Source organism: Opisthorchis viverrini (assembly GCF_000715545.1).
Source record: "Opisthorchis viverrini unplaced genomic scaffold opera_v5_31, whole genome shotgun sequence".
NCBI lineage: Eukaryota > Metazoa > Platyhelminthes > Trematoda > Opisthorchiida > Opisthorchiidae > Opisthorchis > Opisthorchis viverrini.
Genome location: NW_008751688.1, coordinates 233,221 through 248,090, shown reverse-complemented (window position 1 = coordinate 248,090; position 14,870 = coordinate 233,221). Strand labels below are relative to the sequence as shown.

Below are 14,870 nucleotides of genomic sequence, written 5' to 3'. Positions count from 1 at the left end.
CATATTCGCTTCCACAACCCTGCCCACCCACTTTTGTTCCACCTAAACACAATTTTCGGCTGTCGTACAACCCCCCACAGCCAGCACCTTTTTCTGCACCACATACTTCCCACATCTCCCGACAATTCAGAGGATGCAGCAGCCAACAACTCTTTAATCAACCTCATCCCATCTTCCCGAAGACTTTCCATCCACTATGCTGGACCTGATACTGGACGTCCTGCCTTGGATGCCGGCCTACTTCGCCGACTATTTACCCACCTGCCTTCGGTACTGAATACTCCTCTTCGGACTTCGATCACACGCCTAGTGAACCCTGCTTAATGTTGTTTCACATTAAAATCACAAAGGCCTAATACTAGACTCCACCTTAACAAATGTTGGTAACTTCCTACTGCGTACTGTTTGCTCGTCAATGAACTTGGCGATAGTGCTGTTTATTGCCTACTCGCTGTTGCCAGAAGTCCATAATCCCCGAGCCATTAGCGCTATTGCCTGACCAAGTGTGGGTTGTGTAACTGAAACAGGGCGAGTTGTTGAGGCCCAAAACGGGGCTAATTCAGTGACTGGCTACAGTATTCACCGCTTTGACAGGAATGACTCAGGGGGCGATGGCTGCGCTGTCAACTGCAGATCAGAACTCCGTGCATTCCTTTTGATGATCCTACCCTTGAGATGATTCCATGGGTCATCTAGATCTCTACGAAACAGACCAAAAAACTTGTACTAGTAGGTTTTCGTAGAGGAAAATATTCACAAGGATGCTGAAAACTCTTCGACAGCCCACGACCGGTTCGCCCTTCTTGGGACTCATCAGGTAGGCGCAGTCCCCGAGATTCCGTAAACCTTATGTTCTACTTGAACCCAAATTGGACTGTTATCGAGAAATACACTCACTTGTAAATCAATTTGGTTTTCACCGGAGCTTCAGTTGAATTTCTCGCTTATGCTGTCCTCCAAGTGAAGGTGCTGCACACAGGCCACCTCATGACTCAGCTGGCACAATACTGATAATATCGCAGAATACTTTCATGGAGGAAACTACTCACAAGGTTGCAAAAAACTCTTCGACAGCCCACGTACTAGTAGGATTTATTTAGCTACCATCAGCCCATTACCCCACTTGTATTGCTGACTTGCCCTGTGTTATCTCCATGCCCATGCCCCTCCATAGTAGTCTAAATTTGTGCCGAGTTACTTCAACTGATTGGATATTTCCTGGTCTCTCACAATAGGTCCTACTCGTTATGCCTCGCTGCTTGTTGAACTTAGTGCAGAGGGTTGATCTCAGTTTGTACGTAACCCCACTCGTGGCTTACATATATTGGATCTAATATTCTCAAGTGATGGAAATTAGGCGACAGACACATTTGGTTTACGTTTCCCACGAAGTGACCGCTGTGTCGTCTCTTGTAACGCAGTCAGTTATGGACTAACTGCTCCTCATAGTGCTTCCATGTTTCGCCTCTCCTCTCATTTTGCACGCTTTTTTATCTATACTGGCCTTAGTTTTGAACCGTCACCTTCAAATTCTAACGTCTGGATCGGATGATACCCACTGTCAATGACACTGTCCTATTTCCGCGCAATCCCCTTTACCCACAAGCTCCGCTATTCATGCTCTTGTTCTGACTGTGACGTATTGATCACGCCTGGTATGCCAACCACCGGTTGAGACTAAAGTTTCTTTATTATATGTATGCTCAACGAGATCCAAGTTAGCCATGAGGACCGCCAAACTAAAAGTCCTGTCGTTGTAAAATCACATGAATTTTGTTCAGTGTAATGCGATGAGGATGTGAAGTGAAAATCACCTGGAATGAATGACGACCATACCGGGCGTTTGGAGCAAATATTGCCGAGGATTGAGGCTCGAGAAGGAAAGGATTCGGGCTGAGTTGAGTAGAGCTCGTTAACATGAATTTCAGTAATAGCAAGTAACCTAAAGTTTGTTACAGTTACGGGGAGGTTGGTAAGTTTTCAAATAAGCCGGGATGAAAGCTGATTTATGTTGAATGACTCAGGAATCGCTGACCGAGTGAACCGACCGATATGGTATAAGAATCCTAAAGCAAATTACTATAAGCGTGTAGTTGCCTGACGGTTTAGATTTTATTCAACTGGCGACACAAGAGGCTATCATTGGTGGCCAAGCGGCGCTTTGCAGCGAATGTCAGTCGCTCAGTAGGCGTGAAGCCCTGGAGAGAGCGGGGTTGGGCAACTTTGGCAAGGCAGGGAGTTAGTCGATTTGGCAACGATCAAGGAGGCTAGTTATTGGAAATGTTAGGACAATGCATCTCAACCCTACAAACAGCAGTGGTCGCTGCCTAATACATAGAACAAGAAAGATCGAAAGGGTTGTGTGACTGAACTGTCCAAGCCTAAACAATGCAACAAAGAATAATTCCTTCCTCTTATCCTCATCCTTGTATTCACAAAAACCTACAACAGACCGATTCGTCTGGATACCCATGCATCTTGGTTTCACGAAATTTTCATTCAGATGACCGGGACTCTGTTGCGCACATTAAAAACAGGTCGTTTTGACGAGCTCACAGAGGTGGTCAACAGTAAGTCCTGCCCAAACCTGAAGGAAGAAACCGTCATTGCTGAGCGATCCGGCGAAGTTTCGATCAGCCCGTTAACAACGCATGGATGGCGTAACAAATACTTGAAACATGACTGACCAGTAGAGGTGTAACCTGGTTGTTTCCGGACGACTGATTGCTAATCTATCAACGGTGCAACCGCAGGGAAAACGGGGCCCAGTTGTTGTGGAAGACATTGCACAGCGCCTAGACAGAAACGGCATGTTGCAAATGATAAGTGTAATCCAAGTTATAAACAAGTTTCTTTGCTGCATACCATATCATCACAATGGAGCTCACGCGGGATATCCCGGAAAATCCATCAAAGTTCTCAAAAGTTGAAATGACCCGGCGCTCGAATAAAAAGAGGTACATACAAATAGTTTGACATCGTTTACTTATTTCCACTTTGTTGCGCCCTCAGAGTTACTTTAGAGACCAAGCAAGCGATTCTGAGGAGCAATTGACCGACGAGCCCCTGGAGACGGTCACACTGTATTGCTTTTGGCTTTGCCAAGTTTCTCACTAAAGGCTGTGGTGTGTGATCTTTTTCTCCGGATAAAACCGGTACTACTTTACGAGATTTCTGCTGCTACTTGCTTACGGGCCAAATGGACATCTTGAGGGCTTTGCACTGCATCACTTATTATTTACTTTCAAGGTTGTAATTCACGCGCATCGGTCAAATGTGCCCTCAGATGTCGTTTGGTTGTCTTAAGGATATGATATTCGGGCGCATGCAAAACTTGGAACTAAACACCAGACAAAGTGTCTTCATAAATGGAGGTTTTTAATCCGGAATTTAGAAGTGATCTCGTAGGAATGGTTCTGGGTTCTCCGATCCCTTCACAGCCCATCGATCGCGAAACCGTAACGCGTGCAGAAGAAACGGGAGGAAAAAAAGAGTCTTTGCACAAGCATATTGTTGTTTACGTGAATGGAGATCGCTCAAGTGTTGGAACTTATTTACTTCTTGACTGTTCAAGGTATCACGAGTTAGACGATTTCTTGAGGGACTTGACGTACACCCTACCAAAACATGTTTATTTGCCATGTGGAGTTCAGCGCATCTTCACTCCTACGGGCCGTCACCGAGTGCGCTCACTATCTGATTTGAAAGATGGCCTTTCATACGTGTGCACAGGATTTGAACCCTTAAAACACCTCAATTATGGAGCCAAAGATTCTCGGGTGATAGAAAGTGGTGAGTCGCACTTTTATCGCGCAGTCTTTACATTTGTCTAGCTAATCATCTAAGCTACAAAATGCCCCCTTCTGCTCCATGAGCTCAGGATGTACTCCGAAGCATCCAGTAAACACGCCACTGGTGGGCATCAGTGGCACGTTACGGATGCCACCGGTAGTGCCACTGGTGGTTACGGCTGACCAAATATGGTGACGTAAAAATTTAGTTCAACTTTGTTGACACTTTTTTCAAAATTTTTTCAAAATCCATCGTAGTCAGACGACGCTGATGGTTGCGGCCATAAATTAGCTGGGGCACATGTACCGGCTAACTAAGGGCGTTCCATAGTAATCGGTCTCACCGACTAAACTTACGGCATCTGAACTACAATCGAACACCATGCCTAATTACCGACCTCATCGTGCTTAAGACAACATGCTGCATAGTCAACGGATAACGGTATACGTGCAAAAATTAGGCGTAATAATAATATACTAACAGCAATGGCTTCTGTCAATTCGCCTCAAGACACTCACCTCACGTAGAATTTTTCGGTTTCCATGGGTTCGACCAAACGCTTTCTTGGTAGAAGTCTGAATTATTTTCTCTGTGAAATCAGCTGTGACAGTCGTGTGTATGGCCACACCGTACAAAGCAGTAGTACAAAGCGACAAGTGTCTGAAGAAGACGGTTATCGTACCACTTATTAGGTCTTCGACTTTTGACCAAGAGTATTGGTCTGCGAACACAAGGGTAAAAGGAGCTCAGTCTCAAAAGAGAAGGAGTGTTGGTCCGGATGAAGGTACTCGCTTTTCACTAAATTACGCGTTCAACAGATAATCAAAGTGGCATCCATATATTTCATTTTGGTCATTCTGTTGACCTCTTCCAAGTTGCACTTCTTTACTTGTCGCGTGGATGCACATAAAATAAAGAACTTCTCTGCATTTTTCGGCTGGTGAAGTGTAACTATCAGTGGCAACCGGTGGCCGTGTGTTCACCGCAGATATTCTTCACTGATTTGTTTTCGAGGATTGAAATGGAATCCTAACCAGTAAAATCACGCCACAGGACAACATTTTTTCCAGATATACATGGAGTATTGCGACTTTAGATAGGTCAGCGCCATGAATACAATGACCACGTTATTTTTCTGACGGGAAATATTATTTAAACTTAAACATCCCTGGGGTGGCCAAAAAAATTGGAGGTAACATTGAAGTAAATGAACTTAGGCAGTGTTGGACTGGATGCTAGATACCAAAGTGAGAATTTTCCTTAAATAAAATTGTGAAAAGAGCGCACAGTTTAAAAAAAGTAATGAAGCTTGAGATTTTCGACGTCAGCATTCTTTGAGGGCCTCACTCAGGGCAGGTCTGTGACGTGAATGAGTCACCGTCATCCGAAGGTTTTGTGCAGAGTACAGTCGTTTACTGGTAACTGCACTTGACTGTTCATCATGTTCTGGATGGGTTTCAAAGATATCCTAACATAACCTAACGGGACTTAATCAGTGAAGTACCAAGTTGTCACCTCACTCTGGTTAGCGGTGACTTATTTTAATTTTCACTGTCCTGTTACAGCATTTACGTAACAAAAACCTTCTTCAACATGAATTCGAAAGGAACAGCCGTTCCAAGTTTCAAACAAAGTAACTTGATATACCCTTTCGAAGGAAAGCGCAACATCTCAGGGAGAATACTTCACAGTCCTTTTGTGCTAAGAAGGCATCGGCTGTCAAATATGAACAAGCAAACTGGGAATATAAGTCAAGGCGCAATTTCATTCTGATCTAATTTTATCTACACTATAGTCCCTGGCGTAGAAGGTAAAAACATGTAGGAAAAGTGTAAAACAAGATTTTGAAATTACGTTAATAATACACAGAAACAATTCAACGTACCCCTTCGATTACCTTGCAAGATTCTGCAGATTTTTTGGCAGAGCAACAAATGCGCAGTGCATTATCACTTCTATTAAACTACAACTGGATAAAACAGGTACACCTTTAACGGTTTTTAAAACAAATCAAAACAACAAAAACATTCAAACCCATGACAGAAACTGCTGAGATGACAAATAAGCAGCTAATGGTTGAGCAACGACTAAAACGTATGTTCAAAATTGGGAATTTTAGGCTCAGGTATCATGAGGCGAACTTAGGGGAAACAATATTTTCAAGTTGTATACTTATGCTGAAAATTATGTGGGTGCAGAAAAGACATGTAACCATAATCTAAGAACAAAAGCTGCTGTTTGCAGCACAGCCATCTTTGAGGAGCATCACCATGTTGTTTTCAATATATTTATTAGTTTCGTATAGTGAAGCTCCAGAATCCGCCACTGAAGCCAAGAATCTGTGCAAAGGGATGAAGGTCTTCATTAAAAAAGCAACACTTTACTAGAGCGGCCATTAAATTGTTGATGCCTAGGTAGGCTTGCGATGGAAAAAGGAATATTTTGAGGGGAGGCGACAGTGTGTTACTTAAAAAAACATGAGCACAAGACCATGGAAGGTTTGAAAAGGTTAGAACTACCAAGACGCAGTACTAAGATGAACGTTATTGGACAAATCATAGCTGTTATCTATGAAAACTTCCACAACTTCGGGAGAGAAGAAAAGCCATGCGGTTTTAGATTAGATGACGCATGTGTATGCGAATTAATTTTTGTTCATTTTTTGGTGAACTGGGAGGAGGATAATAAAGCACATGCAATTATAGGCACACTTGTTTGTTTAGTGATATGGTTGGGTGTGCGACTTTTCGTACTTGTGGGGCAAACGGGTTAAAGTTTAGGGCTTTTTAGTATTGCCACAAAAAGTTAGTCCGAATTTTGGCGTTAATTTAGTAAACAATTAAGGTAAGGGTGCAGTCTTTGTTATTTCTCATTCTCTGAAACTCAAAGACTGCCACTGTTAACGTCACTGAACTTTTTTTTATTAAATGCAAACGGGTAAAGTTTATGGCTTTTTAGTATTGCCACAAAAAGTTAGTCCGAATTTTGGCGTTAATTTAGTAAACAATTAAGGTAAGGGTGCAGTCTTTGTTATTTCTCATTCTCTGAAACTCAAAGACTGCCACTGTTAACGTCACTGAACTTTTTTTTATTAAATATTCCTGCGTCGTGAGAACGGTAGAGGGGTGTGTCGTTTAGTGCTTACTTATCACCAAACTTTCGACATAGGCCCGTTTAATTTGACAGCTTCTCCGTTTCACGTATGAACTCAACCGCAAAATGTACATACATCCAAAGTTATATAGGTGCACGATGGCCAAGTACACCTCAAGATATTTCTTTACAGACTGCATTTGTAAAAACATCAGTACATGAAGTTTCGTCTCGCTATGAAGAGCAAAAATATAATTGCCTTTTGATGGCAGCTGGCGGAGCCAACCGTTTCTAAACCTGAAAATATAAGGCCAATAAACTCAGATACTGTGGGCGACGGTCTTCTCACGGAACTTTTAATATCCTAGTTTTTGAAGGTACATAAGGTACGTTTCAGATGACTGACCTAGGCTGAATTCACTGATTATGACATATTTAGTTCTGCTAAACAATTTACTTTCGTATTCAGGGTACACTCCTTTTTAACCCAGCTGAGAGTATATTCATCTTACTAGCTCATCTGTTTAAACCCTTGCGAGACAATAACTACACCAAATAGATATCCTTTCTCCTCAAATTCTCGTTAATCTTTGTATCTGTAGTGACCACAAGTCCATTAATGGACCTGTTCAAAGATACTACTGTAAAAATTGCTGTGAAATGGTATTTCGCTTACTTTCTGGGAGTAATAAACAGGAAAAGGTTACGCTGACGTGTAAATTTCTAAAAATCTGTGTAAAAAAAAACACCTTGTGCGACTGCGCACTTACAGATACAAGTTTTATATACGATATGCAAAGTCAGATGCGGTTGTTTACATAATCTAACGAGTTACTTTGTAAGTAAGGAATAAAATGAAGATGAGCGTTGAGCACTAATATTATGTGTTAGCGACCTCTGGACAAACGACAAAAAAGTGTTTTAGAGCTTTCATCAACATAGGACAGAAACCTGTGAAAAAAGAGTGAATTCGATTCACGTGTTACTTTGAATCCGGAGCATTCTTGATGAGTGCAAGTAGCAGATATATTGCGCTACATTTTGTTGCTATTTCAGATATTCTAATTGCAGTCAGATTTCGAAATGTCCGCATTGCATTTTGATGTCTGTGTTTTTTGTGTAGACTTTGAATTAGCCGAATACTCCTTTATTACCTGAAACTGGGGATATTGGATTAGGTATTCACTCTATTTTCAACCTCATATGGTTCTGTTCGGTTCAATCAATCAAGGGTTGTTCACTCTATTTTCAACCTCATACGGTTCTGTTCGGTTCAATCAATCAAGGGTTTCCTAATGTCTTTATATTGGTATAAACCCTTGGTTAAAATAAATGTGATATTTCATACGTTTACCAACACTGCTAAGTCAGAGTGCATTTGCTTTGTCTAACAGAAAAAGTAATCGTTTTTGCTCGCTGTCTGCAGGCTTTATAATTAAGGTAAAATACACCGTTTATGTAATCAAAATATTTTTATGAATTGTTGCTTATTATGTACAACACGATTGGTTTTGTGCCTGTACTTCGGAAAAATAACGATCTGGCGTTATTTTTTGCTTCGGTTTATTATAAGCCTGTGCACCTCTTCTAACACATTTGGATGCCACTTTCGGTCGCAAGATTTGCCGTGTGTGACCATTTTTTAAGTCTACACTTCCGGCATGGGCAACTGGAATCCATTATTTCATTATGTTTGTTTCTTCAACTATAAATAGTTGGTACTCTTTGGTGATCTGGCCAGATGGATCTAATTGGAAGCATAGCTATTCTAGTTGAGGGACAAATTGAACGAGGACAATATAATCGTTCTGCCAGAAATAGCTTTTTATTCAGAGTAGTTACACATGCTTGCATGTTTTTGGAAAAGTTTACAATATTGAGGTGTAGTGAAGTTACGATCTGTTTGTGAAATATCTAACTTAGCTGTATTATGAAGCGCGTTCTACATCAACAAACTTCTTCGTATAACGCATCCAGGTTGGAAAAGCTAGTAAAAAACTAAAACTCATGTACGGGGTCCATTTTTGTTACGTTCTACCGAAAGTTATCCAACTAACGCAAATTTCAGTCCGCACAACCAGTGTCAAATAATACACAGGAAAAGTTGTGCACCAAAAACGCAGGCCTCTGCTTCAAATAGACAATTTTTATAAACAACCGATTACTACCGTAGGCTGAATTTAGTTGTTAGCACGGTGCTTTAAAAGCAAATGCTTTGAGCTTTGGAACTTTTTCTGAAATGTGTTTTTTCGAAAGATATTTTTATCTATTTTGTTAATAGTAATGAATTAAATAGCCTAAAGCTGCTTGCGAATGTAACATCATTATAATATTATCGCTTTCCCCCAAATTTTTGTCTGTATTTCTCAGCTATTTCCCTTAACTATTTAAGGTATATCTGCACATTTTCCAGTCGCCACACTATAGTAATGATTCACATGATAAAGTGTAGTTTTTCAAAACAGCGAAAAAGTGCACATAGTGAGATGCACTCTTCATTAGTTTGAGCAAAATATTTCCTTGCAGATTCATATCACCACGACGTAGAATACTGCTGTTGCAGTGCTAAGAACGTTTGTATAATCCACTTTATTTTTTCCCTACATGGATCATGATGAGAACGCATATTTACAGCTGCAAGGGTTTGTTGACTGTTTGGGATTTACCAGTTGCGAAAAGGTTAAGTTTGATCTTTTTTTGGTCCTTCATTAGTCATTACTCCTCTGACTGGTGAACTTATCTTACTGAGCCAGGCTTGCAAAACCTGGTCTGTTTCTCGTAAATGAATAAACTAATCGACGATATTTGTAGTCTGATAAAGAGTCAATGGTTCGAACTATAAACTGTGGATCACTGGCTTAAAATTGTCTGTTGTAGGGCGCTCGGATATGGCTCTGGTTTAACAAGCATAGCGGATAAGCTTAAAAGCACAAAATCCCAAGTTTGCCCACTCAATGTTTGACACTCTGCTCATTTTGATGACTGATCAAATATACATCAATAACCGGAATCGATTATATCTGTAGCGTCGGTTTAAGTTATCTGGTCACAATACTCTCAAACCATTGAACTGGAATATGGAATCTGATAAACTTTTTCCAGTAACCTGACGGTCCGGTATTATTTTTGCAACCTTAACAACATGCATATTAAAGCAATTTAGCAACAGGAAACAGACCTTCTTGCATGTGAATGAGAGTAAATGATTACATGACTGGTCCGCGGATGAATGCAGCAAAGATGATCAGAAAAAGTTGAACCACTTCGTCAATTGATGATGGGTTTCAAAGGATACAGTGAGGTTTATTCAGGAAGAGATATATACCACAAAATAGTGAACATGAAGTCACCTTACCATTGAGAATATATGCCACTATTACCCAGCAGATTACACTTCAACCCTTTAGAGAGTCGAAGTGTATCGGTAGCTCTCCAACAGTTTAGATTATAGTTATATAGTTATAGTTGATTTACGCTCCCTATATACTGGTCCCAGAATTTAAACCCGCTTGGTTTATGCGCTATTATTACTAATCCACTTATTTCACCGTTATTTTGGTGGATGCGTATGACTACTGTCCCAATGTTTATGCAGATTCACAAATGAGCGATGCGTTACGATATCATTTATGCTCGTACCCTCCTAGGTGGAGCATTTTTTAATTGCTCCTTGCCGGTATTACTTGAGGAACGTAAGTTTTATTAGGCATCGAACTATTATGAATTCGGGAGAGTTGTAATAAACCCCAAGGAGTTACTAAGATGTTCGCTACATGAACGAGAGGTGTGACTTGAGAATGAATGAAGAATCTACGATAAAAATATGCATGGCCAAACAAGGTTTTTAGGCACCTATTCAAAAGTTTTGGGGTTAATTTGACTGGATCATACAAAACGTATGAGTAAAAATGGTCTAGTAAGGACGTTGTGCATGCAAGATTCCCTACCATATTACTGTCAACTTCTCATGTACAAATATAAGTCATTCTTGTACAGCTAAACGCCCCAAAAGGATGAAAGTCTAGACAAGGTCTTTGATCACAATAGATCAGCAGGTCCACCACATCGCCCCATCCTCTGTAGGTTTCTATTAACGCATTTCAGCGTTTTCGCATAAATAAGTGCTGTCGTTTTGTCTGATAAGCAACACTGTTTGCCTCAAATGTATCCAGACAGCAAACAGGTCCATGCCTGGAGGATGGATCATCAAGATTATCAACAGGAGCAAAAAACGCACAATAAAGTGAAACGTACAGTATTAACACTAACTACAGTACATTATTTCATTCACGCGCAAATTCGATGTCTAGGAGGATGTTCTCATGCATTTTAGGTCGTATCACAAACGCAATATTAGATAGTGTAAACATATGCAAAACGTGTTGATGAGCTTGTGCTTGGCCTACTTAGTTTCCTAGAGCGTTCTCCGTAAAAATATAGATCACTTAAAAAGGATACCGACAAAACACCGTTTCACAAGACAGTAAAAATCATTGAGGTGAAGCATCCTTTTGATGCACAACTGCCATGTCACCCGAAGAAAGCACGAGTGCTGGGATGCTGCCAGGTTGCCCAAGCCTAGACAGAGAAACAGAGATGCACAGGTCGAATTCAAACTACGGACCCTTCGGTCAGTAAATTTGGGCTTTTATCACTGAGCCATCTCGCCGGGCAGTGGTGTTTAGCGTAAAAATGGTCCAGGCGGTTTATTATAGCACCAGGTTAGAAGAAACTCTCTGATCGTGAGACTTTTATCGATTTCCATTGATGTTAATCATGAATCAAATTGAACGAAACTAAGTGAAGGTCAACGGATAAACGGTATTACACGGCCACTCAGCGTACTACAGAGCGGATACAAACAAACATCCAACGCAAGCAGAAGTCACTCAGCAGAATAATGAACAATTGTCTACTTCTTTAAAGAAAGACGGTATTAACAGCCCTTTTTAAGTTAAAAAGTAGGGAGCGAGGGCGGTCAGTTTTTGTCATGAGTTTGCATCAAGATGACTTGAAAAATAGAAACAAAACCATAGTTCACCGCACACGCTCCGCATATCCTGTCACACGGAGCTGATGAAAAAATTAGGGTTATTTTCATATTTCGTCTAAACTGACCTATACAGCATGTTACAAATAACAACACGGAACTAACACAACAGTTGGGATACGAACTAATCCAATGGTCAGTCAAAACAGGCGGTAAAGATGTTTGAAGTGCAGTAAAGTGTGGTTGAATGAAACAATTTCCACAGTTGGTTTTCATGTCACCCAGTGCACTTTGGTTATGCCCAACAGTGCGATTCACACACAAGACTTTATGAGTAAATGCGTCTTCTTCTAACAATAATATCTTGATGGGTTCAGTCACAGTAAGCTCTTGGTGCGTTTGGGAAGTAGCCCCACGGTTACAGAGTTGAACGTATCTTTCGAATTAAAGCACCAGCCTACACGGGAAATAGTTTGAGCTTGTAAAGTTGCACATCTACAGTGCATAATTACTTTAGTGTGATACGCTAGCTGCCATGATTCTCGTTCGAAAAAAACTCTGATATGGTAGAATTTTTTTTAATGTCAAGTTAACTTGCCGAGAAGTTGAGTAACACTGTTAAGCGCTACAATTCTCATTGACCTCTGGGCAGAAGCAAAGGTCACGTTGTACGAAATTCAGCTACATAAAAATGAGTGGCCTTTTTTTCAGAATATGTACTCTCCAAGTTGGGAGCAATCGTCCTCTGAAAAATGACGGTATAAGCCTTTCTCAGGTCTCAGGAGATACGTATAACCCGTGGTTACAGATAAAGATGAAACAATGCTACAGTGCCCAACAGATTCTTGGATTAGTTTGACTAACCGAGCGGATTGGCAAAACACCCAATAACAGAAAAATCGCAAAATTATATGGACATTTCTCAACGGTAAAACTATATACGCCTTGTGTAATGCAGTACTCATGAGGTTACTGAAAATCCGTCGGCCTTATGAGTAGTGCATCACAAATATATACATGTATCGCGATATCTCGAATATTGAAGCGACTGAAACTTGAGGCGGCCTGGTTCAGCACATCCCGTTGCCCGGAAACATCACGAACGAGAGATTCAGCAGGTGAGTCTCTCGAAAAACCAATTTCGTTAGCAAATTAGTGTATATTTGCTATACACACCTTTAGGTTGAGTCTACGACTGTGGGGTAACTCGCCCTAAAGGGTACATTGTTAGGGAAGACCAAACGCATAATTATTCATTGGGTGTCTGATAACAAGCTATTGCTAGACATCAATGGTTGAAATACCGTTTTACAACGCTAGCTTGATTGTGCATGTCACCAATCTGAAATGATGTAGCCGAACGATTTCAGAAGCAGAAAATTGTTTAGGGAAATGAATGCTTATCTTAGAAACCCGTGGTTCGCTTACAAAATTTGACGTTTGAAACCGACAAATTGGTCGGAGTTAAAGTCTTCAAGCTGATACATCAGCATTTGTTGCTTGAGATGGCAACTAAGTGACCACTGAGGAAATGATGTAAGACGATCCGTAACAATAGCAATACAAATTGTATCTGATTCGTTCAGTTGCATTTCAGCTCCCCTTCAGCAACTTGGGACCGCTGTGCAAACAGCCGATGCTCATTCCTTCAAGTGCGTGAATAGATTAACACAACCGAAACACAATACCTATGAACGGGTAATCTTAGTACCAACAATTTGAAGCCAAAGTAAACAATCCATTACATTATTAGGTGCTCTGTGATATTTACTCATAATAAATTGGGAGAAACTCTCGGGCATAACTATGAGAGGGTGATTCTGGTAACTTAAATAACCCGTCCGCCTGAATCATGGCAAAAATTAGAGAAAATGTGTGCCGTATGTGAAAACGAGAAAAAATCAAGGAAATTCAGGCAACCCGATGAATTGTGGATAAATAAGCGCCAAAGGTTTACTGAACAGTGATAATTGGAAGATTGATAAGACAATAATGAAAGGGTCATATTCTGGAATAATCCTTCTTGCCACCTAAACTCGCAAATTTAATATAAATAAATACATAAACAAATAAATAAATAAATAAATAAATATCTTTCTCACAAAGCAAAATTAATCGTCCATAACACGGAAACTGCTGCATCGTTCCCGGGTATTTGTATCTAGTCAAATACTTCTTAAAGCCCAAACGAGCCTTTTTGGCTTGGTTCACCGAATCACAGAATTTAGTGATTTGGGTTGGATATCCACTTCCGGCTCTGCTAACTGCTTGCTTGTCCAAAGAAACTGTGTTTGGTCAAATGAAGTAGCAAGAAAACGATGTTACTCGTACGTTAAATTCAACGCACACTAGATAGTAGAGGGAGACTAAATGTCTTCCATCGCGTCGCTCACAAACCTGAGAATTTTGCAAATGACAGGCAAACCTTCCCGCCGAAGGATGAAACAATCTATAATTTTTGGCATAGCACCAATTTCAAGGCCACTTATCATAAGCCCAGCACCTGTCTCACCCTTATTGTTTCACCCTTCTCACCAGAAACGTTCAATCCTGGAGTTTTTCTTAACTGTCTTTCCTAATTTTGCTTCAAAATCGTACCTAACTGAAGTTGATGTTTACTGCTCAGTGTCATCGAAGGCCCCAAGTGGACGTCAACTGACAAACTTAATCAAAACGTTTTACAGTATTATCTAATACAGAATGCTCGTTTGACATGTTCGAATTCTCTTTTGCCCAGCCACCAGTCACATTTGTTGTGGCGCTTAAGATAACGAACTGCGCCTGTGAGAAATAATGGAATAGTCAGCTTTCTTCGTCATGGTGTCATATATGAAGCTCCGGTCAGCACACGTCCTAAAGCGTGCACGTATCGTTCGTTCATTTGAGAAAAGGCAGACGGGGTAACCAAATCATTTCTATTACTTGCCCGATTTGTCCAGTTCTGCCTTATAGCCGCCATATAGTGATATTATTTTGTGAGTAAAATTTAAAAAAA

At 40.7% G+C, this 14,870-nt stretch overlaps 1 protein-coding gene across 1 annotated transcript in view; it reads left to right on the top strand.

The window, feature by feature from the left end:
- Positions 1-3,281: 3,281 nt before the first annotated feature.
- Positions 3,282-14,870, top strand: part of T265_13038 (hypothetical protein) — a gene marked incomplete at both ends in the record, with an annotated part of 13,452 nt that continues 1,863 nt past the window's right edge. Inside the window, one exon of the mRNA XM_009166882.1 lies at positions 3,282-3,792. Coding sequence (XP_009165146.1) covers positions 3,369-3,792 — 424 coding nt within the window. The remainder of the gene's footprint in view (positions 3,793-14,870) is intronic.